The sequence below is a fragment of the Grampus griseus genome (genome assembly GCF_964374135.1).
Source record: "Grampus griseus genome assembly, chromosome: 8".
Lineage (NCBI taxonomy): Eukaryota > Metazoa > Chordata > Mammalia > Artiodactyla > Delphinidae > Grampus > Grampus griseus.
The window spans coordinates 65,968,710-65,994,778 of NC_139002.1; the positions used below are offsets into that span (position 1 = coordinate 65,968,710).

Genomic DNA, 26,069 nt, shown 5'->3' on the forward strand with positions numbered 1-26,069 from the left:
GGAACACGGGTTCGTGCCCCGGTCCGGGAAGGTCCCACATGCCGCGGAGCGGCTGGGCCCGTGAGCCATGGCCGCTGAGCCTGCGCGTCCGGAGCCTGTGCTCCGCAACGGGAGAGGCCACAACAGTGAGAGGCTCGCGTACCGCAAAAAAAAAAAAAAAAAACCTAGAGGTGGGGAAGGGATAAGGGAAAAAAAAAACACCTAGAAAAAACTATGACATAGATCATAAAACAACTGCCCAGAAAAATATAATGACAAATTATAAGCCTAAAATGTTTTACTAATGATCAGATGTCCTACTACTTCAGAAACAAGCCTTATTTTAATAAATGACAAGGTAAAGCACAATTTAAAAATTCACCTGCAAAGACTTATCCTATTGAAAGGCTCCTCCTAAAGTCGGAGAACCTGAGCCACAGGAGAAACCCTCCCATCGGACAGGCCCTCCCGCGGGGAAAGTTTCCGGGGCAGGGGGCGGGGCTGCCGGAAGTCGCCGGTCGCCGTCTGCTGTTCGTTGTTTGAGCTGCTGACGGGAAGGAGAAGCCCGAGCTTCGGCTGCGCCGCGGGGCGGCAGTCACGACCGGAGCCCGAGCCGCCGCTAGCCTCTGGACGAGCCAGAAGCCAGGAGCATCAGCTGCGGAGCGGCGGGGCCGAACGCCCGCTCGCCTTCTGATCTCGTCATGTCGCGGGGCTCCATTGAGATTCCCCTCCGGGACACTGACGAGGTAAGTGTAGAGAATGGGGGAGGGTGGGGACCTTGAACTTGGAGATCTCCCCCTCCCCCTTTCTCTCGACTTCGTTTCCGAAGCGAGAGCACCCTCTCCCCAGATCCAGCTACCCGGCCGAAGCTCCTATCACGTCTTTCCCCAGCCCCAGCGCCCTCCCAGGCTGGGAACATCAGGTCCGCGCAACCTCGAAGCCACCCCGAGAAGGAGTTCTTGAAAGTTCCCCACCAACCTGTCCGTATTTGACAGTACTCTGCTCTTTTCCTAATTCAGGAGCGCAGGGGTGTGACAGTGCCTGATAAAATGTAAGGCACCTCATAGATCGCAGAGGTGGACGCAGATGTCACTGTGTTCTCTCTGCTACTCAAACTAAGTGTCTCTCCCTGGGAATATATAGGATGTCGCCCTTCCTCCCTTAGAAACTCGAGTATCATGGTGCACCACATCTGCCACACAAGGCTCCATCAACGAAACAGAGACCCCAAGATAATAGCCGCTGCAGTGTGCTGATAGAATTAACCCCATTTCCCTTCCTGTCGCCTCTTTTATGGGTGGCCTGTGGCTTGTCTGAGTAAAGTCCTCAGAATTGATGTTGTCTTATTCGATATCTCATACTCTTACTTTTGATTGAGGTACAATATTGAGATATGTTTCACTTACTGTAAAATCCAGTGGTTTTTAGTAGTGTAACCATCACCACTATCTAATTCCAGAACATTTTCCTACTGTTATTTTTGTGCCACATTCAGGAGTGTGTGTGACACAAATGATGCTTCCATGATTAGTGTGTACGGTGGCACTCAACTTTGCATTGCCTCTAGGACTGTGCTTCTCAAGTTGTCAGACCAGGACTTCCCTGGTGGCACAGTGGTTAAGAATCCGTCTGCCAGTGCAGGGGACACGGGTTCAAGCCCTGGTCCGGGAAGATCCCACATGCTGTGGAGCAACTAAGCCCGTGCGCCACAACTACTGAGCCTGCGCTCTAGAGACCGCGAGCCACAGCTTCTGAAGCCCGCATGCCTAGAGCCTGTGCTCTAGGCACAAGAGAAGCCACCGCAAGGAGAAGCCCACGCACACCGCAATGAAGAGTAGACCCCGTTCCCCACATCTAGGGAAAGGCCGCGTGCAGCAACAAAAGACCCAATGCAGCCAAAAAAAAAAAAGTTGTCAGACCGAGTCTCAGAGTCTGTGGCCTGAGTCTCTGGGGTGTTTATCTGTACTTTACCTGCATTATACGTTACGCAGGGCTTCCTTTTAGTTTTTTCAGTAAGAAAAGCTTTTGTAGCATTTTATAGTTCTAGTGATTTGAGGACAAATATCAGGGTTTGTTTGCTATGCTTTAATATTACCATATAACTTATTTGTCATATGCTCCTTAAACGTTTCTTAACGTATGCTTGTTCAGCCCTATTGAAAGTGAACACAAATCCTATGTATAACCATACTGATGTATCTTTAGGAAAGCAGCAGTCAAAGAAGAAATGTGAATTTTAAAAAGAAAAATAAGAGTTAAAACCTACATTTTGTATTTTAGGTCATTGAACTTGACTTCGATCAGTTACCGGAGGGAGATGAAGTTATCAGTATTCTGAAACAGGAACACACACAATTGCACATATGGATTGCTTTGGCGGTGAGTATTCATGTAACAAATATTTTTTATATGGAAAAAATACGTGGTTCTGTTTTCAGTTACAGTAATAGCCAGCTTGGGTGAATGATAGTACCATGTATATGGAAGTTAATTGTATTAAAGGCAAGTTTACTAAGTGATGTGTTGGCCTCTGGTAAATTAGTATATGTTGGTGAAAGCAGAATTCATTTAAGTTAAAGAGTACTCTATATTGAGCATTTGATTATTTAGTGATTACTCAGTGAAGACTGGCTTATGGTTTGTAGATAAACTGAGAAAAAACGAGGTGCCACAATTTAAACAATCTAACACCCTCTACCCTCCCCAGCACCAGCTGCATAATGATGTTTCTTTTTTGTGGGAACATTATAGTAAATGATTATGAATAAAATACAGTAAATACTTTGATCATTATTCCTAAGCAAGTTTGTCACAGGTCCCTTTCACATAAAGATATACAGGAGGCCTCTGACCTTGAAGAGTCAGAGAAGTAGATCTGGAATCGGGCTTGTGTCCAGTGCTCAAGCCTAAGTCTGTTTTTTTTTTTTTTTTTTTTAAGCCTAACTCTTAAAGAGTTTCTTAAGTATGGATTTACAGAGAGATACTTTCAGTGACAAGCAGTGCCCTCCTGACTTGAAGTGCTAAGTTTTCCTGGTCTTTGGAGAACAAGACATTAATGCTTGTCACATATTTTTTAAAACCAGAAGGGAACTTAGTATTTTTTTAGTACAAATGCCTCCTTTAACAGCACTTACATGAAAATTGAAGTCTTGGAGGGTTAGCATGGAACCTGTAGTAAAATAAATTCATAAAGCATTGTGGGCTGTAGGTTGTTACACTAGAAAGAATGTAGGCTTTGGGATTAGAGAGTCCTTTGTTCAAATTCCAACTCGGCTACTAACTAGACAAATGATCTACCTTCTGAGCCTATTTCCTCATCTAAAATAGGGGGTTGTTAGCACTCACCTTAAGGGTGGTTGTACAGATTAGAGATAATGTATATGAAGCTCCTGGCATTGTTTGTGGCCCACAGTAAGGGGTTAATAAATGGTGGCTATTCCTTTTATTATTAATGAATGAAACAGATACCCAGGGAAGTTATTCAGCAGACCCAAAGTCACAGACAATTTTTGATGGATCTATAACTGGAACCCAAGTTTTCTGTTTGGAATTCTTTATACCCTCTCACTATTGCTTTCTCTCTTGGGCTCTGATTTAGTTTGAAATCAGCTATTGCTAGGTAAGAAGATGGAAGCATTTGTAGTGATTATAATTTTTTAAACAGCTTTATTAGGTATAATTCATCTATAGTAAACTGCATATATTTCATATGTACCATTTGAGAATTTTTAGCATATATGTACACCTGTGAAATCATCACCACAATCAAGATAATGAATATATCTATCACCCCTAAAACTTTCCTCCCACCTCTCCCTTGCCCCTCCACAGTGCCCAGGCAACCCCTGATCTGCTTTTTGTCACTAAAGATTAGTTTGAGATTTATCCATGTTGTAGCATGTACCCAATAGCTCCTTTTTACTGCCGAGCAGTAGCCGTTATACAGATAGACCACAGTTTGTCCATTCACCTTTTGCTCAACAATTTAGTTGTTTCCAGTTCGGGGCTATTACACATAAAGCTGCTATAAACATTTGTGTACAACTTTTTGTATTGACATATCCTCCAGTAATTCTAGTTTGATTCTTTACCTTATAGCTGGAATACTACAAGCAAGGAAAAACAGAAGAGTTTGTAAAGTTGTTGGAAGCAGCGCGTATAGATGGCAATTTGGACTATAGAGACCATGAAAAAGACCAGATGACTTGCTTGGATACATTGGCAGCCTATTATGTACAACAGGCTCGGAAGGAGAAGAATAAGGACAACAAGAAAGATCTTATTACACAGGCAACCCTATTGTATACGATGGCAGATAAAATTATTATGTATGATCAGGTAAATTAAATCAGATATCTTTGAATTTATGAAAGGGAAAAAAATACCGCATGAAAGTAAAATGTGTATAATAGGCAACAGATTTTCTTTCAGTTTTTCTTAAAATAACATAGTTGATAAGAATAGTCAAAAAGAAGGGTTCCTTAATAGAATAGAAATTTCTTTGGTCCTGATACTGCTGAAGTAATATGGGCAAATTTAGCATGTGAAACTTAACCACATGTTGAGTTGGTAATTCCAACATCCTCAGGTGAACTTCAAGCGTATTTTAAGGAGTTTGAACTTTTCTTTTTGTCATCGTTCCTGGCACAGACAACTTGCATTTTGGGATAGTTCCTCAATTTGCAATTAAGAATTGCTTACTGGTAGTTTAAACACATTACAGTGATAAAGGAATTTGTGTGATGATCTGCTTCCTTCCTATATGGTTTTTATTTTCATGTTACACATTTGTGTTAAATTGTGGTTAGTCCTGGATAAAGTCAAGTCTAAGATGATGCATTACTTTTTCAGAACCATTTGTTGGGAAGAGCCTGCTTCTGCCTACTTGAAGGTGACAAAATGGATCAGGCTGATGCACAATTTCATTTCGTACTCAACCAGTCTCCAAATAATATTCCAGCCCTTCTTGGTAAGTCACTTTTGGCAACCATCTTAGGAATCTATATTTTTCATCTGTGCCTAGAATGTATTTCTTTGTTGATGACTCCTTAGTAACTGGGCTGGGCAGCAAAGTAGAAGAGCTTTACCTTATTAAAAATAAAACTATTACAATAGATCATTATTTCTGTTGAAATTACAGAAATAAGATGTATACCAGTTAAGCATAATTTGTTATACACTTCTAAAGCGTCAATAAACAATCTATTTGGACAACTCTAAGCTACTTTAATTATTTTATAACATTTAACATAATATAGTACCGTTCTATTTATAGGCATAGATTAATATACCCTCATGGAAAACAAGTTTAGATATGAAATCATTTTTGCTGTTTTCAAGTGTTTGTTACTGAGAGATATATTTGATTTAGGTGAGTTAGTAGAGAGCATATGAGACTTGTGTTCTTTAATAAGTGCATGTTTATTTTTAAAAATCATTACAGGTAAAGCTTGCATTTCATTCAACAAGAAGGATTACAGAGGAGCTCTCGCTTACTATAAGAAAGCCTTGCGAACTAACCCAGGATGTCCAGGTAAGAGAAAAACTGTAAGTCTAGGCTGTGTATGATCCAACTTAAAATATTGGTATTTGATTCAAAAGCTGCATAGTAGATCATAATATAATCTTTTTGCCCTATACTAGTTTTCTTTCCAAAATCTCATTCATTTAGCAAATTTTGAAGTCAAATGTAAAATGTTTCCAGAAGGAGAGGGTGTCAGTGTCAAATTCTGTTGTTAGGCCAAGTAAAATAGGGAATGAAAGTTGATCATTGGATTTGGCAGCATACAAATCATTAGTGACCTTGATAAAGCAGTTTTACTGGAATGGTGGAGGTGAGATACTCATTAGGGTGGAGTCAAAAGAGAAAAGGGAAGGAAGGGAATTGGGAGGCAGCAAATGTAGATCTCTCAAGGAGTTTTACTATCTAGGGAAGAGTAGGAATGAGTTGACAACTGGAAAGGGAAATGGAATCAAGAGGGGATTTTTTTAAGATGCGAGAATGTATATGGATGAGAATGATCTAGTTGAGAGGGAAAATTTGATGATGTGGGAAAAATAGGGCAGGGTTGCAGGAGCAGTGTCCTTAGATGAGAAGGGGTAGGAACTAGTGAGCAGTGGAGAGGTTATCCTTAGAAACATGGTTGTGTTTTGGCATGGCTTTGGAATTGGGAAGCATTTATAAGCATAGCTCTGCAGATGTGCATGTAGTCAGTCACTATATTTAAGACCTTAATGAAGCTTTTTGTTCTCTGTTTAAAAATTGCTCTTTAAAAATTAGATAATGAAGGTGCAGTGTAGCCAGGAGCATTGGAAGACAAGAAAAATACCACTATTATAGGTGTTCTGTTCTATGGTGAGAAAGGTATCCTTGATGAGGGGGTAAGTGTTGGGAGGTGTAAGGGGAGAGTGGTATGCTCTGACCTCCAGTGAAACCAAGTTTGTGATACACCCGAAGATTTTATAGTGTAGTTATACTGAAGTTAATTCTGCGATTTTGCAACTTGTAAATAGAGAATGTGTAAGCATTTAAAAAAATTTTAATCCTAAAAATGCCCTAGTTTGACAGACTGAATGACTTGATTTTATTTTTGTAGCGGAAGTTCGTTTAGGAATGGGCCATTGCTTTGTGAAACTTAACAAATTGGAGAAGGCTCGTCTGGCATTCAGCAGAGCCCTGGAACTCAATTCCAAATGTGTGGGAGCATTGGTGGGACTGGCTGTTCTAGAACTCAACAATAAAGAGGTATGTGAGTGAAAAAACTGTCTAGTTCCTGACTGATTTGTCAGGTGAGTAGTATTGAATTATATATTGAATTATATCTCAACAGAGCTGTTAAAAAATGCAATCTTTTGGAGTCTTTTCTGTTATTTGCCTTAGCAGTAAATCATTTAGGACAGTGATATCAAGTATATTTACTACATGCACCCAATTTCAAAGGGCAGGAAATGCTTTCCAGTGGCAGTGTTTCTGCAGTTAAGTTTGTTAAGAAAGCTAAATTCTAAAAGTTTACCTCACTATTTGAATTTATTTTTATTATTTTTTCTTTAATTTTTAAAGATTACTTTCCATTTGCAGTTATTACAAAATCTTACCTATATTCCCCATGTTGTACAGTACATCCTTGAGCCTATCTTACACCAGTAGTTTGTACCTCCCACTTTCCCACCCCTGTATTGCCCCTCCCCGCTTCCCCCCACTGGTAACGAGTAGTTTGTTCTCTATATCTGTGAAGCTACTTCTTTTTTGTTATATTCACTAGTTTGTTGTATTTTTTAGATTCCACATATAAGTGATATCATACATTATATATCTTTCTCTGACTTACTTCAGTTAGCGTAATGCCTTCCAGGTCCATCCATGTTGCTGCAAATGGCAAAATTTCATTCTTTTTTATGGCTGAGTAGTATTCCATTATATATATATATATATATATATATATATATATATATATATATATATATACCATATCTTCTTTATCTATTCTTCTGTTAATGGATACTTAGGTTGTTTCCATTATCTTGGCAGTTTCCATATCTTGCTATGAACTTTGGGGTGCATGTATCATTTCGAATTAGTGTTTTTGTTTTTTTCAGATATATACCCAGGAGTGGAATTGCTGGGTCATATGGTAGTTCTGTTTTTAGTTTTTTGAGAAACCTTCATACTGTTTCCCACAGTGGCTATGCCAATTTTCATTCTCACCATCACTGTTGGAAATTTTTTAATCCCTGATGAAAGTTAACTAAAACAAGAGCTATATTTTGCTATCTGAACTTAGATTTGTATAATCTTATTTCTTCAACTATAAAGGAAACTTTGAAAAAGTGCTATTTAAGTAATATTTCACTCAACCCTGCCATCATTGTTTTTCTTTTAGGCTGATTCCATCAAAAATGGTGTCCAACTTCTTTCCAGAGCCTATACTATTGATCCTAGCAACCCTATGGTATTGAACCACTTGGCAAATCACTTTTTCTTCAAAAAGGTAGGAGAAATCATTTATTAAAGTTGTTTAATTTTAAATCCTGATTTTTGTTTTTCTGTACTGCAGGTGATACTTTATCTTTTTAACTTGGAAAGAAATTTGAATCAAGAGTTTTTTTTCAAGTTAGAGTTTGGATTAGTATCTGGGAATACTAATTAGTATCTGGGTATGTTTGTTCATTCATTCATTCATTCATTTAATAATTATTGACCCTGTATACTGTACCCAACATTGCGATAGGGATGTGAAGTTCAGTAAGATGTGGTTTCTGCACTCAAGGAGTCATTTCATAGAAAACACAGATATGGGAACAAATGTAAATGTAAAAATAAAGGTCTCTGCTCTGCTGTGGTAAAGAAATGAAAGAGGAAGTGATTAAGGAGAGTTTTCATCACCAAGAATGAGAGAGCTCTTGAACTATGTTTTTAGAAGAAGGTCACTAGGTAGCTGAAAGAAGACAGGCACAGATCTATGAAATGGTCTTAGTAGTTTAGTAAGAGTGTATCATATGGTGAAATTTTTGCTTGTTTATTTTCACATGTTGATCATGATGTAATTTTTTAAGTTGCCACTAACTCTGTGGAAGCAGTGGCATTCTAGGTTTCTCAAATACTAAAAGAGTTTTTATATAGTTAGTAAGCATGAGTTTAATCAGTCATTTTTAAACCAGGTACTAAATTATACCCAGAACTTTAATTAAATAGCAGTTTAGGTAAGAGTTCACAAAACTGCATCAATCCTTATTAGTAATAGATGCTATGTTGCTGTTATTGTTGCTATTAATATGCATCGTATGCTTGTAAAATGCCAAGTACTGTTAATAGTGCATGCTATGAATTTATATGATATTCAAAATAGTCCTATGTGGTAGGTAATATTTTCCTCATTTTGTGGATGTATGGAAGCAAGAGTTAATAGCCTGAGGTCACACAGCTATTCACCATGATGCTTTACTCTCTCTGGCTGTAGAAGCATACCCCCCTTTCATAATGAATTATTAATTAAGCTTTATGCTATAGCTGTTCTAGTACTAAAAGGCAACTACTTAAGGAGAGGATGGAAATGTATCTCATATGTAAATGAAGTGTTACTGTTTAAGATAAAACAGCTACACAAGTTAGTTTGGTTTTTACTGGAAAAACAGCAACAGCACAAAAACAGAGGATGGATGATTCTAAATATTTGAGGGCATATCTAGTAGTCAGTGCTCACAGCAGTTGGGACAGCTTCCTTGAACCAAATGAGAATAATTCAGTTTTTAATTTTCAATGCTAGTCACCCTTCCACTGCAGAAGATAAAGACTTGCTTCTACTGAGAACAATCAGTATATTCAGAACCTTAAAGATTACATAGGTGATGGACTTCCCTGGTGGCGCAGTGGTTGAGAGTCCGCCTGCCGATCCAGGGGACGCGGGATCGTGCCCCGGTCTGGGAGGATCCCACATGCTGAGCGGCTGGGCCCGTGGGCCATGGCCGCTGAGCCTGCACGTCCGGAGCCTGTGCTCCACGATGGGAGAGGCCACAGCAGTGAGAGGCCCGCGTACCGCAAAAAAAAAAAAAAGAAAAGAAAAGATTACGTAGGTGAAATATGTAAATCAAGCCAGTATATTTGGGTGTTACTGAACACCTGATCTGTGATCAGCACTGTGCCAGGTGTCATGAGGTCATCTTGCACTGGATATATGTCTTTAAGGTTTACAGAGCATGTTTACATATGTTTTCTCAGTTTGTCATTACAACAGCCCTAGAAGGTAGGCAGGGTATTTCCATACGCTCATTCCAGTGAACAGTATATAAGTTAAGCCAGAAGGCTGTGTCATGTAATTAAAAGTGTGGAGTTTGAATCACTTGGTTCAAATTCTGGCATCACCATTGTATATAGTTCTGTTGCTTTGCGCAAATAAACTAATAATTTCCCTAAACTTTAATTGCCTCACTTATAAATAGTAATAATACCTACTGTATAGGATATGAGGGATGGTAGTTAGGATTAAATGTAATATGCATATTAAATACTTATCTAATGTGAAGCACTCAGTTCCTGATAAAAGCTGCAATCCCATTATTATTTCTAATGTTAAAAAAAAAAAATGTCGAAAGTGGTCATTGACCAAACAAAAACTCTACTTCAGACCAGATTTCTAGTCAAATGAATAAAACACATTCCTATTAAAACTGGAAAGTTGTTTCTACCCCTGATGTATGAACTCTGACTTTGAGACACTTGGGAGACTAATCCAAAGGAAAGTCAGGCCTAATAGAAAGGTCATGACCCATGCATTCAAATAGAGCTGAGTACAAGTCCAGGTGCTGGCACTTGCTACCCTCATGTGATAGAACATAGCCTTGGAGTCAGAAAAAAAACAACAACCCACTAAATCGAGATTCTGGCTTTTCACCTTAGATAACAAACTTTACTTCTTTAAGTGTCTATTTTCCCATCAATAAAATGGTAATAATGACACACTTTACAGGGAGGTTGATTAAGCTTAGAACTAATATAAGTATTATACCTAGCAGAGGGCTTTGGATATAATAGTTCTCAATAAATTGTAACTGCTTCCATTACTGTTAATAAAGGACTTAACCTCTCTTGGGTTTTCTCATCACAGAAATAGGGACTAATGCCTCAAAGGATTGTTGTGGGGATTAAATGAAGTAATAGTACTGGGGAAATGTTAAGTACTGTACAACTGTTAGTTCCCATCTTCCCTGAATTTATCAGCAAGGGGAATGAGGAAGATGATTTGTAATTCTGGATACAGTGCTGCTATTGTTCATTCAATGAACAAATTTTAAAAGTGAAATTTGGGGAAGCCTTATGACTGAGACTGGTAGAGTTGTTTGGGTTCACTCAGTTGAGTTTTGGATCTTCCTTGTTCAGGATTACAGTAAAGTCCAGCACTTGGCTCTCCATGCATTCCATAATACAGAAGTGGAGGCCATGCAAGCAGAAAGTTGCTATCAGTTGGCTAGATCATTCCACGTCCAGGTAAGTTAACTTTACACCCTCTCTAAATATCTAATTCTTTAATGGTTTTCCAAATCATTTAAAAACTTTTGTACATATTGTTGGCCTTGTTTTATTTCATTTTTTAGGAAGATTATGACCAAGCTTTCCAGTACTACTATCAAGCCACACAGTTTGCCTCATCCTCTTTTGTGCTGCCTTTTTTTGGTTTGGGACAAATGTACATTTATCGAGGTGACAAAGAGAATGCATCTCAGTGCTTTGAGAAAGTCTTGAAAGCTTATCCTAATAATTATGAGACTATGAAAATTCTTGGCTCTCTATATGCCGCCTCAGAAGACCAAGAAAAACGAGATATCGCCAAGGTATGTTTTAAAAATCTAAAAATTTTATTTTCTGTTAGCTATCTCTAGATGCGCATTCCTCATGTCTTGTTATTGCTGGTAGAAATATGATGGACACAGTTCTGTTAGCTGAGTTTGTTGTAGTCGAACTAACATTTGACTTATCAAACAGGGTAGAGTAGCCACCACGTTTGAATGTCATACCCTAGAGTTGGAATGCTTTAGCTTAATGATCTCTTTCATCCCAGGGCCATTTGAAGAAGGTCACAGAACAGTATCCTGATGACGTTGAAGCTTGGATTGAGTTGGCACAAATCTTAGAACAGACCGATATACAGGTATTTAGCCACGTTTTCTGTCTGCTACCTGATGTGTTTTTGGTAAGCCTAATGCAGTGTTTCTCTTCCTCTCATTTTCACTTACACTGTATTCTGTCCACCATGAAAATACAGGGTGCCCTGTCAGCCTATGGAACAGCGACACGGATCCTTCAGGAGAAAGTGCAGGCCGATGTCCCCCCAGAGATTCTGAATAACGTGGGTGCCCTCCATTTCAGGCTTGGAAATCTGGGAGAGGCAAAGGTAGGAACGTAGAAATATTCCCTTCTTTTATACTATCAAGTTCAATGCACAGTTTTTCCTATGTATCAACCAAGTCTTTTAACAATGTAATTTTCTTTTCTTTCTCCTAGAAATACTTTTTGGCATCATTGGATCGTGCAAAGGCAGAAGCTGAGCATGATGAACATTATTACAATGCCATTTCTGTTACAACATCATACAATTTAGCCAGGCTGTATGAGGCGATGTGTGAATTCCATGAAGCAGAAAAACTATATAAAAACATCTTACGGGAACATCCTAATTATGTTGACTGTAGGAATTTTAAACTTTTTTTGTGTGTATTAAAATGTCCACAACAGCAGCAAAAAATTTAGCCTGAAAAAAATCTTTCTTAGAACCAGTAGTAAACAGTTTTAGGAAATTCCCTTGCGGTCCAGTGGTTAGAACTCCATGCTTCCACTACAGGGAGCCTGGATTCGATCCCTGGTCAGGGAACTAAGATTCTGTAAGCCCCGCAGTGCAGCTGCGGTGCGACCAAAAAAAAAAGTTAAACAGTTTTGAAGGTTATATGCCTGCCCCCTTTTCTTCAAGGCAAATTTGTGGCCTTAAAAAAAAAAAAGAAAAAAAGATGCAACTTCAGTTAAATTTATGCTAGAAACAAAAAGAAACAACTAAAAACCAGTTGGACCATATTTTATAGACTAGGCCATCTTCAGTGGGTCAGCTACCTTTATTAGGCTTTTAACAACTCCTTGGCATATTTGGTGATGGGTTTATCTTTATGATGGGTCCTGCTTTGAATTCATATAAACATTTTACAATGTTTATAATAGAAAGAACAGTGCTTTTCCTGGAAATAATTATTACTAAAAATGTCCTACCTTGAGTTTTTACAACCTAGACAATGTGAAATTTGGTAGGTTTTTAACTAAAAATATTTTATATGCTGTACTTCCCTTAAAAGAACCTAAAGCTATGAGGTTTTGACTCTGGTCAAATTAGGGGCTAGCAATTTGGCCCCTGTCGTACTGTTATGGATGCAAAAGTGATTTAAAATAAATAAGATTTTAGTTGAATGTCAGGCTAAATTTGAACTGAGTTGATAGGCAGTAGTAAGCCATTGTTGTTTCCTGGAGAGAGTGACATTTTTTGGAGAAAATAACAACATTCGTATGGCACTTTTTTTATTTAAGTGGAAGAGCCGCAGTTAGAGCCCAGGTTTTCTAACTAGTAATCCCTAGTAGTCTGTGCTTTCACTGTAGTGCCATATGCCAAGCACAGTGCTGTGCATCAGAGAGAAATTGGAAACAGAACAATGCTAAGCTTTTAAAATAACTTAACTTGAGATGATGACTTGGTCCAGGGTGCTAGCCTGGGGAATAGAGTGGAAGAGATAATCTGAGATTTCAAACAGGAAGACTTGATGGTGGCAGAGTTGCTCTTCAATTTATTAGGTTATTAATTAGCTATATTGATGCTTGATATAGTTTCACCTGTGGGACTTTTCTGTTCATTATTAATGTATTAATGAAAAACAATTGTTTCAAAAGTATGACTTTAAAATTATGATTCTACTTTATAGCTAATATTTTAAACATGAAAACTTGTATATTTTCAGGCTATCTGCGCCTAGGAGCCATGGCTAGAGATAAAGGAAATTTTTATGAGGCTTCAGATTGGTTTAAGGAAGCTCTTCAGATTAATCAGGTTGGTAATATTAACTCTTAAATTTGAAAAATAATTATTTCACCATTTCCCCCCAGTAAATCAATTTTTCCTTCTAATGGCTATCATATTTCTAGACTTGGCATCTCCCTGTTTTTTTCATTTACTTGTTAAAGATACTAAAGGGTATAGAAGTCATCTAAACGTTTTGATTGTGGCCCACGGTAAGAAATAGATTTCACACTACAGCCTAGTACATACACATGTGTGTATACAGACAACTGAAATCAAAGTTTTACAAATCATTTTGTGCTCTTTCCATAGGCAGTACATTGACATTTTTACTGTATTCCATTCTGTTGCATTTCTTATGGTGATAACTAAACACTAAATTGATGTTACAAGTCACTGATCCATCTCAACTCTCAGTTTGAAAAACACTGTTGTAAATGTAGCTGTAAACCTCTCCAGTAATCAGCTGTTGTGGAAAGATGATTGATCTCTCTGAATCCAAATTACAGATTTTGCTTCTTTTTATATGTGTGTTTTTAGGACCATCCAGATGCTTGGTCTTTGATTGGTAATCTTCATTTGGCAAAACAAGAATGGGGTCCAGGCCAGAAGAAATTTGAGAGGATATTAAAACAACCAGCTACTCAGAGTGACACTTATTCTATGCTAGCCCTTGGCAACGTCTGGCTCCAAACTTTGCATCAGCCCACCCGAGACAGAGAAAAGGTAATCTTTTTTCATCTCTTTAAAACAAAATTGATACTTATTTGATTCTTGTTTGAATTTTTTTATAATGTTTGTATCTTTTTATAGGAAAAGCGTCATCAAGATCGTGCTCTGGCCATCTACAAACAAGTACTCAGAAATGATGCAAAGAATCTGTATGCTGCTAATGGCATAGGTAGTTATACAGTTTGGATATCCATAATAATTTGTGAAATGAATGCTTTTGGAGGGATGTTTGCAGATCAGAATTTCTCTCTAGTTGTATTTCTGGCTACAATTAGAAAATTCTAATTCTGTGAACCTTTTTATAACTTTAGGAGCTGTTTTGGCCCACAAAGGATATTTCCGTGAAGCTCGTGATGTATTTGCCCAAGTAAGAGAAGCAACGGCAGATATCAGTGATGTGTGGTTGAACCTAGCACACATCTATGTGGAACAAAAGCAATATATCAGCGCCGTTCAGATGGTAATGTCTTAGTTTTCAAGATATTTTTATTTTGTGTTCATTGTCGAGCACTTGTTTCCTTAACCATTCTGGTCCTGCCTTGGAGCTGGGTGCTATCTCTTACGACACTGTGTCTATTCAGAGGCTTATAATTATATATGGTTAAGGCCAGTCTTTGGTGTCCAGACAGAGATGTGAGTCCTGGTTCCACCTCTAATTGCATGTCTTGGACAAAGGACATCTTCTCTGAGCCAGTTTTCATATCTATAAAACAGAAATAATTGTACCTTAATCTCATAGAATTTTTTGAGCATCCAGAATGAAAAATACTTGGCACCGTACTTGGCACTAGTTTGCCTCGCATAGCAGTAAGTACCCAGAAGTTAGTGGGATTTAATATCCATTTGCTTGTTTTACCCTCTTACTTCTCAGATGAGAGAACTGAGTTTCAGGAGGGTTAAATTACACTTAAAATGAAACTCCATGGGGATAAGTTTTCATGGTTATAGAATTATTTTTTTTAATTTATTTATTTTTGGCTGCATTGGGTCTTTGTTGCTGTGCGCAGGCTTTCTCTAGTTGCGGCAAGCGGAGGCTACTCTTCGTTGCAGTGTGTGGGCTTCTCGTTGCAGTGGCTTCTCTTGTTGCAGAGCACGGGCTCTAGGCGTGTGGGCTTCAGTAGCTGTGGCATGTGGGCTCAGTAGTTGTGGTGCACGGGCTCAGTTGCTCCGTGGCATGTGGAATCTTCCCAGATCCGAGCTCGAACCCGTGTCCCCTGAATTGGCAGGCGGATTCTTAACCACTGCACCACCAGGAGAGCCTATGGCTATAGAATTTTATTATGCTTTTCATATTTGTTGATTACTTGAACTTGAAGTGAAAGAGTCATGCTTAGCATCTTTTGCATAGTAAAAAGTAAAAATGCTCTTATGGGGGAATTATTATGGTCAGAAAAAACAGGTTTCTGACCAAAGTTAGAAGACAGGCTCTGGACTTCCCTGGTGGCGCAGTGGTTAAGAATCTGCCTGCCAATTCAGGGAACACTGGTTCGAGCCCTGGTCTGAGAAGATCCCACACGCCGCGGAGCAACTAAGCCTGTGAGCCACAACTACTGAGCCTGCACCCTAGAGCCCGCGAGCCACAACTACTGAAGCCTGCATGCCTAGAGCCCACGCTCCACAACAAGAGAAGCCACCACAATGAGAAGCCCGCGCACTGCAACCAAGAGTTGCCCCCTCTTGCTACAACTAGAGAAAGCCCACGTGCAGCAAGGAAGACCCAGCGCAGCCAAAAATAAATAAATTTATTTTTTTTAAAAAAAGAAGATAGGTTCTGGGAAGTGGTTAACCATTTTTCTAAAAAGGATGGGTATTATTGTATTCAGAATATTGGAAAGGTTCTGGTCACAGGGACTTACAGAACCCAGATTGCATATGGTAGTCTCAGAGGTTGTGTTTTTGGAGGTGGGCCTTCTTGATCTGCAAATTAATTTCTAGGGATATTCAGGGAAAAACCGTCTAACCATCTTCCACAAAAAAGAACTTACCTATGATAAGATGTGTTCCATGGTCAGAAAGTGATATGTTCACAGCAAAATTAATACCAGTATTGCTATATTGGTTTTACTAAGAAATTAACAGCAAGAACAGTGAGATTTATCATTCTCATTGCCAGTAGTTTCCACCAGTCCTAAAGAAAGGTGGTAGAGCACCTTAGGAGCCAGGTGTATGACTTCTAATAAGTTGTCAGTGAGCCTGTTCTAGATAGTATTGCTGAAGATACAAAAAAAAGACCTTCCAATCTGTTTAACCTTTCAGTGTTGGTCGAAATTTCAAATGGAAAAACTATTTCTAGTATGTAATTTTTCTTGCCAGGTTTTTATGTTGTGAAAAATGTATGCTGGTGAGTGTAAAATATCGTTCTCAAATTAGTCTCTGAAATTAACCATTCAAAAGACAAAATACCTTTTCACATAGCTTTAAAATCGCTTGAAATTTTGTCACAAAATGACAATATCATTTAATCCTTGTTGTGTTTTAATTAACGTTTTCTTTTATTGTAGTATGAAAACTGCCTCAGAAAGTTCTATAAGCACCAGAACACTGAAGTTGTGCTCTATTTGGCCCGGGCTCTCTTCAAGTGTGGCAAGTTACAGGAATGCAAACAGACTCTGCTGAAGGTAAAAAAGAGAACTCAATTCTATGCTGCATTGTATTTTTTATCCTGTTTTACGCATGCTTACACACCTAACACTCTATTTGACTAAAATCCTTTTCATGTCATTATACCATATGAAAGATTTGCTTTGTTTTTGTTTATAGGCTAGACACGTGGCACCCAGTGATACAGTTCTTATGTTTAATGTGGCCTTGGTCCTGCAAAGATTAGCTACCTCTGTCCTGAAAGATGAAAAGAGTAATCTGAAGGAAGTACTCAATGCTGTGAAAGAACTGGAGCTTGCACACAGGTAAGATTTTGTAGGAACAACCTTTGAAATGCTTTGTTTCTTTAAACCCACGTGGCTCAAAAGAGAATCATTCTCTATTAGAATCATTCCAGCGATTTTTAAGCCAAAGCAGACTGCTTCCGCCAGGTGGCACCCAACCGTAGCCAGGATCCTGATAGAATTGGATCATGTAGTCCGACCCCTAGAACTGGCTGGCTGGATTTGCAAACTTGCCCTAGATTTTTCATTGACCTGTCAATAATATGACCCAGCATTTTACACACTAGAAATTTTTAGACTCCACTTACGCTGGTTTTACTTGTTATACTAGTGACTTTTTATGTGATATTAGTTTTACTTAAGCTGAGATTAAGACCTTTCCTCTTAAATATTGAATAAATTTATTCAGCGCAGCTCAAAATTTAAGTAACCTTACAGTACTTATTTAGTAATTCAGTGTATGGTAAAATTAAAACCTGACATCTCTTCAGGTTTTGTCCAGCCTTATTTGAATTCTTGTTTAATTATTCTTTGCCTTGTCTAGTAGATTGTAAGTGCTTTCATGGCTTAAGCCTCCTAACCTCCATGCTGACATATTTAGTAAATTTGGTGTTTAGTAAATATTCATTGCTGGAATTGATTTTTGGTGGTTTGTGAATTTACTGATACCGTTAACTTTATCATCAAGAACTTACTAATATTGAGTGGTATATTGATGAGAGTCTTTTTTTAAGTGAGTTGTATATATATTTTTCCTATTGAGATAACAGCCCTTCATGAATACATTCATTTAAGTATTAAGTATTCATTAAGTTTCAATCAGTATGTAAGCCTCCTCTCAGACTGTTTTTTTAAGAACAGATTAAAAATCTAAAGGGTGTATTTCATTAATTTTTTTTTAAGTAAAGTATTTTATTTTCTCATTCTATTTAGATATTTCAGTTACTTGAGTAAAGTTGGAGATAAAATGAGATTTGATTTGGCCCTTGCTGCTACAGAAGCCAGGTAATGTACTATTTATGGAAGGTGACTCTGGATGAGGCAGTGATAGCAGTGTGGACTGGGAGAGTGACACAGTAGTGAATGGGTTTCTGACCTTCCAGAGGTCAGTCTTTCACACTCCTCTCTGGGACACTCCAACCTGAACCAAGGCTTTTTCCTAAGGGTCCTTTCAGGGAATATGGCAAAGTTCAAGTACTTAAGTTGTATGGGAAAATACTTTTCTATTTCACTAATGTCAGCTATGTAGTCAGAATCAAGACACGATTCCTGAATCTGTCACATGTAAAGATAGTGTCGGGAATCTTTTTAGCTGTGCTTTGGGAGGACGGTTATAATTTGCAAACTTAACATAGTTGACAGTATTGGCTTCTGAGAAACTAAGTTAATTTTCCTAATTAAGACTCCCTGGTGGTGCAGCAGTTAAGAATCCGCCTGCCAGTGCAGGGGACACAGGTTCGATCCCTGGTCTGGGAAGATCCCACATGCCGCGGAGCAACTAAGCCCATGTGCCACAACTACTGAGCCTGTGTGCCACAACTACTGAGCCCACATGCCACAGCTACTGAAGCCCACGTGCCTAGAGCCCATGTTCCACAAGAGAAACCACTGCAATGAGAAACCCGCGCACCACAACGAATAGTAGCCCCTGCTCGCCACAACTAGAGAAAGCCTGCGCACAGCAACGAAGACCCAAAGCAGCCAAAAAAATAAGATAAAATAAAAATTAAAAAAAAGAAAAGGGCTGAAGAATTAAAAAAAAAAAAAAAAAGACTTCCCATAGGTATCACCTAATGATCCTGCTTCAAACTTTTAAATGTGTGTAAGGAATACAGATGCTCTGAGTTTTTTAATAAAAAGTATATTAGCTACATACATATTTCTCTAAATTTGGATTGTTCTAGGCAATGCTCTGACTTACTGAGCCAGGCCCAGTACCACGTGGCCAGGGCGCGCAAACAGGACGAAGAAGAAAGGGAATTGCGGGCCAAACAAGAACAAGAGAAAGAACTGTTAAGGCAGAAACTTCTCAAAGAACAGGTATGTATTGTGTTTGCAGTTATACTAGAATTAAAGGTGTACATACATACACTTTGTATGTTAAAAAAGAAGTTCTTCTGATGGTAGCCATGATTTTTTTCTGTCATAAGAACATTGTGATGAGGTTTTTTCCTACTCTTTTTCCTCATAGGAAGAGAAACGTCTCAGAGAAAAAGAAGAGCAAAAGAAACTTTTGGAACAGCGGGCCCAGTACGTAGAGAAGACCAAAAATATTCTTATGTTTACTGGAGAGACTGAAGCAACAAAAGAAAAGAAAAGAGGTGGCAGTGGTGGACGGGTAAGATATGACTCCAGTTAGAAACGAAGCTAATTGGTTAAATTCACTCAGTCCTTAGTCCTGAGCTTTGGCTTCCTCCTTTGCTAAAAGTTAGTTTTCCAACAGAGACTGCTTTAAATGGTGTCCAGTATTTAGAAATGCATTTCACTGTTAGCTGAGTACAGTTTACCTTGTAGCAACTTTGTAGTTGATGATTTTTGCTATTTGAGGCATTCATCCCAATTAGAAGTTTTTAAAGTATGGGCCTCACCATGCGCTTCTTCCACGTGACTTAGAGCAGCGGTCCCCAACCTTTTTGGCAGCAGGGGCCGGTTTCGTGGAAGACAATTTTTCCATGGATGGTGGCAGTGGGGAGGGGTTGGGGGGAGGTGTTGGTTCAGGCGGTAATGCGAGCGATGGGGAGCAGTGGGGAGCGGCAGATGAAGCTTCGCTCGCTCGCCCGCCGCTCACCTCCTGCTCTGCGGCCCGGTTCCTAACAGGCCACGGACCAGTATCGGGCCATGGCCCAGGGGTCGGAGACCTCTGACTTAGAGGACTGATGGGAAGTGGCCTCTTTCATACCTTAGCATTCCACCCACATTCCACCAGCCAGGAAAGCAATGACTGTGGTCTTGTTTGGGTTTCAGCGGTCCAAGAAGGGAGGAGAGTTTGATGAGTTTGTCAACGATGACACCGATGATGACCTGCCTATATCCAAAAAGAAGAAGAGAAGGAAGGGCAGTGGTAGTGAGCAAGAAGGCGAGGAGGAGGAGGGTGGCGAGAGAAAGAAGAAGAAGAGGAGAAGGTAGTGTCATGGAATAACCTTTTAAATCACCTGGGTTTTAAACCACCTCATGAAAGTGGCAAAAGACCTTTCACCTTCTGAATCTTAGGTTTAGAATCTGTGAACACCTTTTTATCACTTGATCCCCCCAGACAGGGAAGCCTTTCATTCCCCCATTTCCTACTTTAATCCTAAAATGGACCCCACTACCAAATTCCCGGCGTGCTTGGAGTCTCCACACATGTCCACAGCTTTCCTTCTGAGTGCTCTGAGTCAGTCAATAATTGCCTTTCTTATGACTGAAAATTGCAATATTTATTGGAAAATCTATGCAGTTTAGGATGAGAAACGTTAGTGTGTCCACACTGACTGTCCATCTTTGAAATCTTAGAAAAGCCACTGAGCTTCAGTTTCCTCTCTGTAAAGTAGCGATGGCCCACCTCCTGGTTTTACAGGATGTATAAAATGTGAATTTATGTGAAAGAAGGGCCTTTTAATCCTCCTAGTGCCATCCGCTGTTAGGATAAGTGGTGCCCTGCCCCCCTCTCACCTGGAAGTGCCCCTAAGCTGTCTGTTCCTCTCATGGTGCTTCTGTGTCCGGGAACCTCCAGTGTTAGCTAGACCTGTTCTTTCCAACCCGTGTCTGGCTCTGCTTGTGGAATTCATTCAGACCTGTGGAATTGAAGCTGTGGCTGGATATTAGCAGGCCTGGGATGAGTAGTTGGAAGGGAAGAAAGAGGAGGGGAAGGAGGTTGAGTCTGGAGCCTGGGTCTTTTCTCACATCTTCTGTCACTCACCAAGGGCAAGATTCACGCTTATCTTAGATTTGTAAGAGGGCTTAAAAGTGACTCAGTTAGTCAGCAGACATGGCATAAATACAGTTTTTGCAGACTCCCGAGCCATGTGCAGCAAGAGTAAGTTGTGGTCTCTGCCCTTGAGGGGTGTACAGTCTGCTCGAGGCCAGCCCCTGTAAAGAAGGGTGTTCAAAATGACTAATACTGTTTGAATGGCACAGAAGTCTTGGGTTTTATAGGCACGAGTGAACCTTGACAAACTTTCTCTTGGTGTTCACTATTTTAGACCTCCGAAGGGAGATGAAGGATCTGATGATGATGAAACAGAAAATGGCCCCAAATCGAAAAAGCGCCGTCTACCAAAAGCAGAGAAGAAGAAGGCAGTAAGTGTCCAGCTCTGTGGTTTTCATCCCCAGTAGGCATCAAAGACTGCGGTACTCTAGAATACATTCTTCCCCTGCAGTGTCTTCAAGCACAGACACTTGTTTTTGAAGTTTGTTGGTTGCAGTTTGATTGTATCAGTATCACTGCAGTGCAAACCCAATTTAACAAGACATCCTAACATAAAGAGTCTTGACTAATCTATTACGTTTGATCTTCTTTCTTCAGCCCAAGCCAGAACGTCTGCCTCCTTCAATGAAGGGAAAAATAAAATCCAAAGCCATAATATCATCAAGTGACGATTCATCTGATGAAGATAAACTGAAAATTGCTGATGAAGGGTAGGAATTTTTCACTTATGTTCTCCTAGTGAAGGATAACCAAGAGTGGTCACTGTGCCAAAGCGTCATCTCTGCAGCTTCTTAGAATCTTAGAGCAGGAAGAAGCCTGAGCACACATCTCATTCCAGTCTTGTCATTTTGTCCTACTAAATGTTTGTCCCTTAAAGAAGGAAACCTATTTTGAAATCTCATTTCTTCGTGAATATTAGCTGAAATTTTCTATCATTTTGCTACACTGCCATTGACTGGCTTAAAGTATTAAGAGTAGCCTGATCTTGGTCACAGGGAGAAAGGGACTTTCTTGACCATTTCCTCCCTTGTCAGGCAGGGATGACTCAGCACTGCCTGCTCTATGGAGGGCTTATCGTAGACTCCTCTAGCTCACAGCCTACTTGGTGAAACAATATTCTGTTTTACTTGTACTGAACTTGCCCCTCAAGCTCTGCATTTGGATTCCTAGACTAAGGCTCTTAATACCATACTATGCTGGGTTCTTCTGACGGCCGTCATTTCATTCATCCATTCAACAGACATTTGAACATCCATGCTATGAGATAGCAAGCTGAGAGCTGGGGATGCAGAGGATAAAGACATCGACCCTGCCCCCAGGGAATTTGTACTTTCGAGACAGTGGAGAATGACAAATAAACCAAAACTACATTATAGTGGGAAAAGGGTTATCACTTATATTTTGCATTTATTGCTCTTCAGTGACCACATGTAATCTGGAGTTTAGGTAGTGGGGGGAACTACTGAGGTGTTTTTTTGTGGAAGAAAGGCTGTTTAAGTCTTAGAAGAAGAATAGAGAGTCCTAATCAACTGTACTTCAATAAAAAATAAAAATAATAAGAATTTTTTAAAAAATAAAAGGAAGAGAGAGTCTTGGTTGGTTAGAGGTGAGGCGGGGTGAGAGGTTAGCATGTCGAAGGGGCTAAGGGTCCTGGTGCAGGGCTGGTCTGGTAGGGTAAAGCGTCTGTAAAGATCTGCAGTTCCCTTTTTCTCTGAAGGTGCTGGTTGACACAGATTTGGATTGCTTTTCCCTAAAACACTGTTTCACCCTTGCCCACAGTGTTACCCTGGTCCACTGATTACAGAGTGATGGTTAGACCTTCATGAAGTGTTTGCTTATTTGGCCAGATGGAATGGAGTGAATTAGATCCCGGGGCCCACTGGCCCTTAGCGTGTATACAGAATGAGTTATGTGATGTGTGTCTAGGTTTCTTCTTTCAGATGTAAGCACAAAGAGCCTTTCTTCGGTCTACAGGGATGTTTTCATTTCTAGGGAGAGTAGTATGTTTCACCTCCCTCACCCTTCTTAGACTGACCCTGTAGGATTTAATATTCCTTTCTTGGAATATCTGTTATGAAAACCAAAACTAAGGAATATGCCCGAGGAGAAGCATGTGCTCCTCTCCACAGCTCTGGTGGGGGAGCAGTTGTGACAGTGGTGAAGGGAATGTTCTTTCCTCCAAGAAGCCAAAATTCCCTGGGTGCCACTGCACCCCCAAGCATTAGCACAGGTCCCCTGCCCTTAACATCTGATAAGTAGAGGGGGAACTCTGGCAAAAGTACACAAACAAGCTGCAGAACCTTTTTATTTAGCCCCAGCTTCCTATGTTGAGTAGGTCTAGTCGTGGCGGAGGGCACCGGAGCAGAAGCAGATCCTGGGACAGAAAGGGTGACTTTGCTCCTCAGCGATCTTCTAGCACAGATGGCAGTGGCGCAGAGGAGCTTCCCTCCCAGCCAGCCTTGGGACAGAGTGCATTCTTCAGAGTCTCTGCAGCCCAGTGAGGTCCCAGGTTGCACCTCTGCCGCTGTGTATTAGTTTATAAAGATAAATAAATGTATCCCTTCCTTTTCATAATTTTACGTACGAAATTGAGAAATGCTTCATTCTGATGAAGGGTGCCTGGGATGACCAGTGCGGTCACCCTTCACTGTCTATGTTCTGTCTCAGAGCTAAAGTGCCTTATTCTTTTTAACTTTTTAATCCTCTCTTAATAACCCTATCACATTTACAAAAAAGCACACCAAAGGATATCACAAAACGAACACCTGTGTCAACAGCGATCCGGTCAAGACATCAAATGCCCTTCTTTTTTCAAGCGCATCCCCGGTTTGTCGAGGCTCCCTTGGCCAGAACCCTGGTCTAACGAGCGTTTGTCTTTGCCAGACATCCCCGCAACAGCGACAGCGACTCCGACGAGGGCCAGCGGCGGAAGACGGGCGCCTCCTCGGAGGAGAGCGACTCCGACGAGAACCAGAACAAGTCCGGCAGCGAGGCCGGCAGCCCCCGGCGGCCCCGGAGGCAGCACTCAGATGAGGACTCAGACAGCGACCAGCCGACCAGAAATCGCAGGCCCTCGGGCTCCGAACAGTCTGACAACGAATCCCTGCAGTCCGGGCGGAGCCGCTCGGGGGGCTCTGAGATGGACTCTCAGCCCGCGTCCCCCAGCGCCGAGTCGGACCACTACTCCGAGAGAGCATCTGACAACGAGGGGTCCGGCCGAGGCTCCGGCAGAGGCTCCGGCAATGAATCCGAACCCGAGGGATCCAACAACGAGGCCTCGGATCAGGGCTCAGAACGTGGTTCAGATGATAGCGACTAGGCTTTATTTCATGAATAAGCTTCATCTCCGCAGGAAACTTTTTTAATATATGAAAGCTGTGATAAAAACATTTCAGGTGTTTGGTCAAACAGTGGTGGATTTTTCTCAAGGCAATTTTTTTCTCCTATCCATTTGTACGTTACTATGTCCCAAAAGATGTTTCCCTTGCGAGAGTCCAATATTTGAGTCTCTTGAGAAAAAGGTGACTATTCTTTATTATGGTACAGTTCCACCTATCATATGTGAAAACCCCAGGAAGATAAACCCACATGCTGAACCATTCCTCCCGAGATTTGACTGAAACTGTGGCAGATGTCTCATCTTCTTTGTGTGTTAAGCAGCATATTATTAGGACTTTTATTGCAATCTTTTACCAAGTGGTGTGAGGAACTTGGTATTAATGTCTTTGTTCCATTTCAAGTTTAGATCAGGAATATTTTTATTTTCTGGAGGAAGACGTATCTACTGTATAATTGCACCAAAGTACAAATGAAAGGAAGGTTTTCTTCAATAGTGTAATACTGCAGCCATGTAGATAAAACGACAAATATATCATTTGTTAGGTTGAGTAAGATGTGGAAAAATGCTTTTCTGTTAGTAGTATGCAAAGACCTACCTAAGCCACATAATAAAATTCTTTTACCAACTTTTCTGTGTAACTTTGTGTCATTTTTTTTTTGCTCAGTACATCTGTATATGAAAATTTAGCATCTATAAAAATATGCAAATATTTGGAAGAAACTGAGCTAAGCTGGAGGTTGTTTACTCAAAAGTTTTGTAATTCATTTTTTTAACATCTTTATTGGATTATAATTGCTTTACAATGTTGTGTTAGTTTCTGCTTTATAACAAAGTGAATCAGTTCTATGTATATGTATATCCCCATATCCCCTCCCTCCCTCTTATGTCTCCCTCCCACCCTCCCTATCCCACCCCTCTAGGTGGTCACAAAGCACCGAGCTGCTCTCCCTGTGCTATGCAGCTGCTTCCCACTAGCTATCTATTTTACATTTGGTAGTGTATATATGTCCATGCTACTCTCTCACTTCGTCCCAGCTTACCCATCCCCCCTCCCCGTGTCCTCAAGTCCATTCTCTACGTCTGCGTCTTTATTCCTGTCCTGCCCCTAGGTTCTTCAGAACCTTTTTTTTTTTTTTTAGATTCCATATACATGTGTTAGCATACGGTATTTGCTTTTCTCTTTCCGACTTACTTCACTCTGTATGACAGACTCTAGGTCCATCCACCTCACTACAAATAAATCAATTTCATTTCTTTCTATGGCTGAGTAATATTCCATTGTATATATGTGCCACATCTTCTTTATCCATTCTTCTGTCGATGGACACTTAGGTGGCTTCCATGTCCTGGCTATTGTAAACAGAGCTGCAATGAACATTGTGATACATGACTCTTTGAATTATAGTTTTCTCAGGGTATATGCCCAGTAGTGGGGTTGCTAGGTCATATGGTAGTTCTATTTTTAGTTTTTTAAGGAACCTCCATACTGTTCTCCATAGTGGCTGTATCAATTTACATTCCCACCAACAGTGCAAGAGGGTTCCCTTTTCTCCACACCCTCTCCAGAATTTGTTGTTTGTATATTTTTTGATGATGGCCATTCTGATGGGTGTGAAATGATACCTCATTGTAGTTTTGATTTGCATTTCGCTAATGATTTGTGATGTTGAGCATCCTTTCAT

At 40.1% G+C, this 26,069-nt stretch overlaps 1 protein-coding gene across 2 annotated transcripts; it reads left to right on the forward strand.

Annotated features, from left to right (window-relative positions):
* Window positions 1-508: 508 nt before the first annotated feature.
* On the forward strand, window positions 509-24,995 carry CTR9 (CTR9 homolog, Paf1/RNA polymerase II complex component). 2 transcript variants are annotated; one of them, XM_082660811.1, is made up of 25 exons: window positions 509-725; window positions 2,260-2,358; window positions 4,078-4,317; window positions 4,831-4,948; window positions 5,423-5,512; window positions 6,576-6,724; window positions 7,860-7,967; window positions 10,853-10,960; window positions 11,068-11,304; window positions 11,532-11,621; window positions 11,736-11,864; window positions 11,975-12,158; window positions 13,465-13,553; window positions 14,064-14,249; window positions 14,337-14,424; window positions 14,567-14,715; window positions 16,757-16,873; window positions 17,016-17,161; window positions 18,074-18,145; window positions 19,045-19,180; window positions 19,332-19,478; window positions 20,105-20,262; window positions 21,322-21,418; window positions 21,645-21,757; window positions 23,931-24,995. In XM_082660811.1, the coding sequence occupies exons 1-25, from the start codon at window positions 681-683 to the stop codon at window positions 24,364-24,366; spliced, it is 3,531 nt and encodes a 1,176-aa protein (XP_082516937.1). In that variant the 5' UTR covers window positions 509-680; the 3' UTR covers window positions 24,367-24,995. The 2 variants fall into 2 exon arrangements, with proteins under 2 accessions (XP_082516937.1, XP_082516936.1); XM_082660810.1 differs by having other exon boundaries at window positions 11,532-11,864.
* Window positions 24,996-26,069: the final 1,074 nt, after the last annotated feature.

Bases quoted from the DNA above. Each gene is read 5' to 3' on its own strand.
- CTR9 (XM_082660810.1), top strand. From the start codon at position 681: ATGTCGCGGGGCTCCATTGAGATTCCCCTCCGGGACACTGACGAG. The intron at 13,554-14,063 runs GTTGGTAATATT...GTGTGTTTTTAG, and splicing joins AAGCTCTTCAGATTAATCAG to GACCATCCAGATGCTTGGTC. The intron at 16,874-17,015 runs GTAAAAAAGAGA...TTTTGTTTATAG, and splicing joins GCAAACAGACTCTGCTGAAG to GCTAGACACGTGGCACCCAG.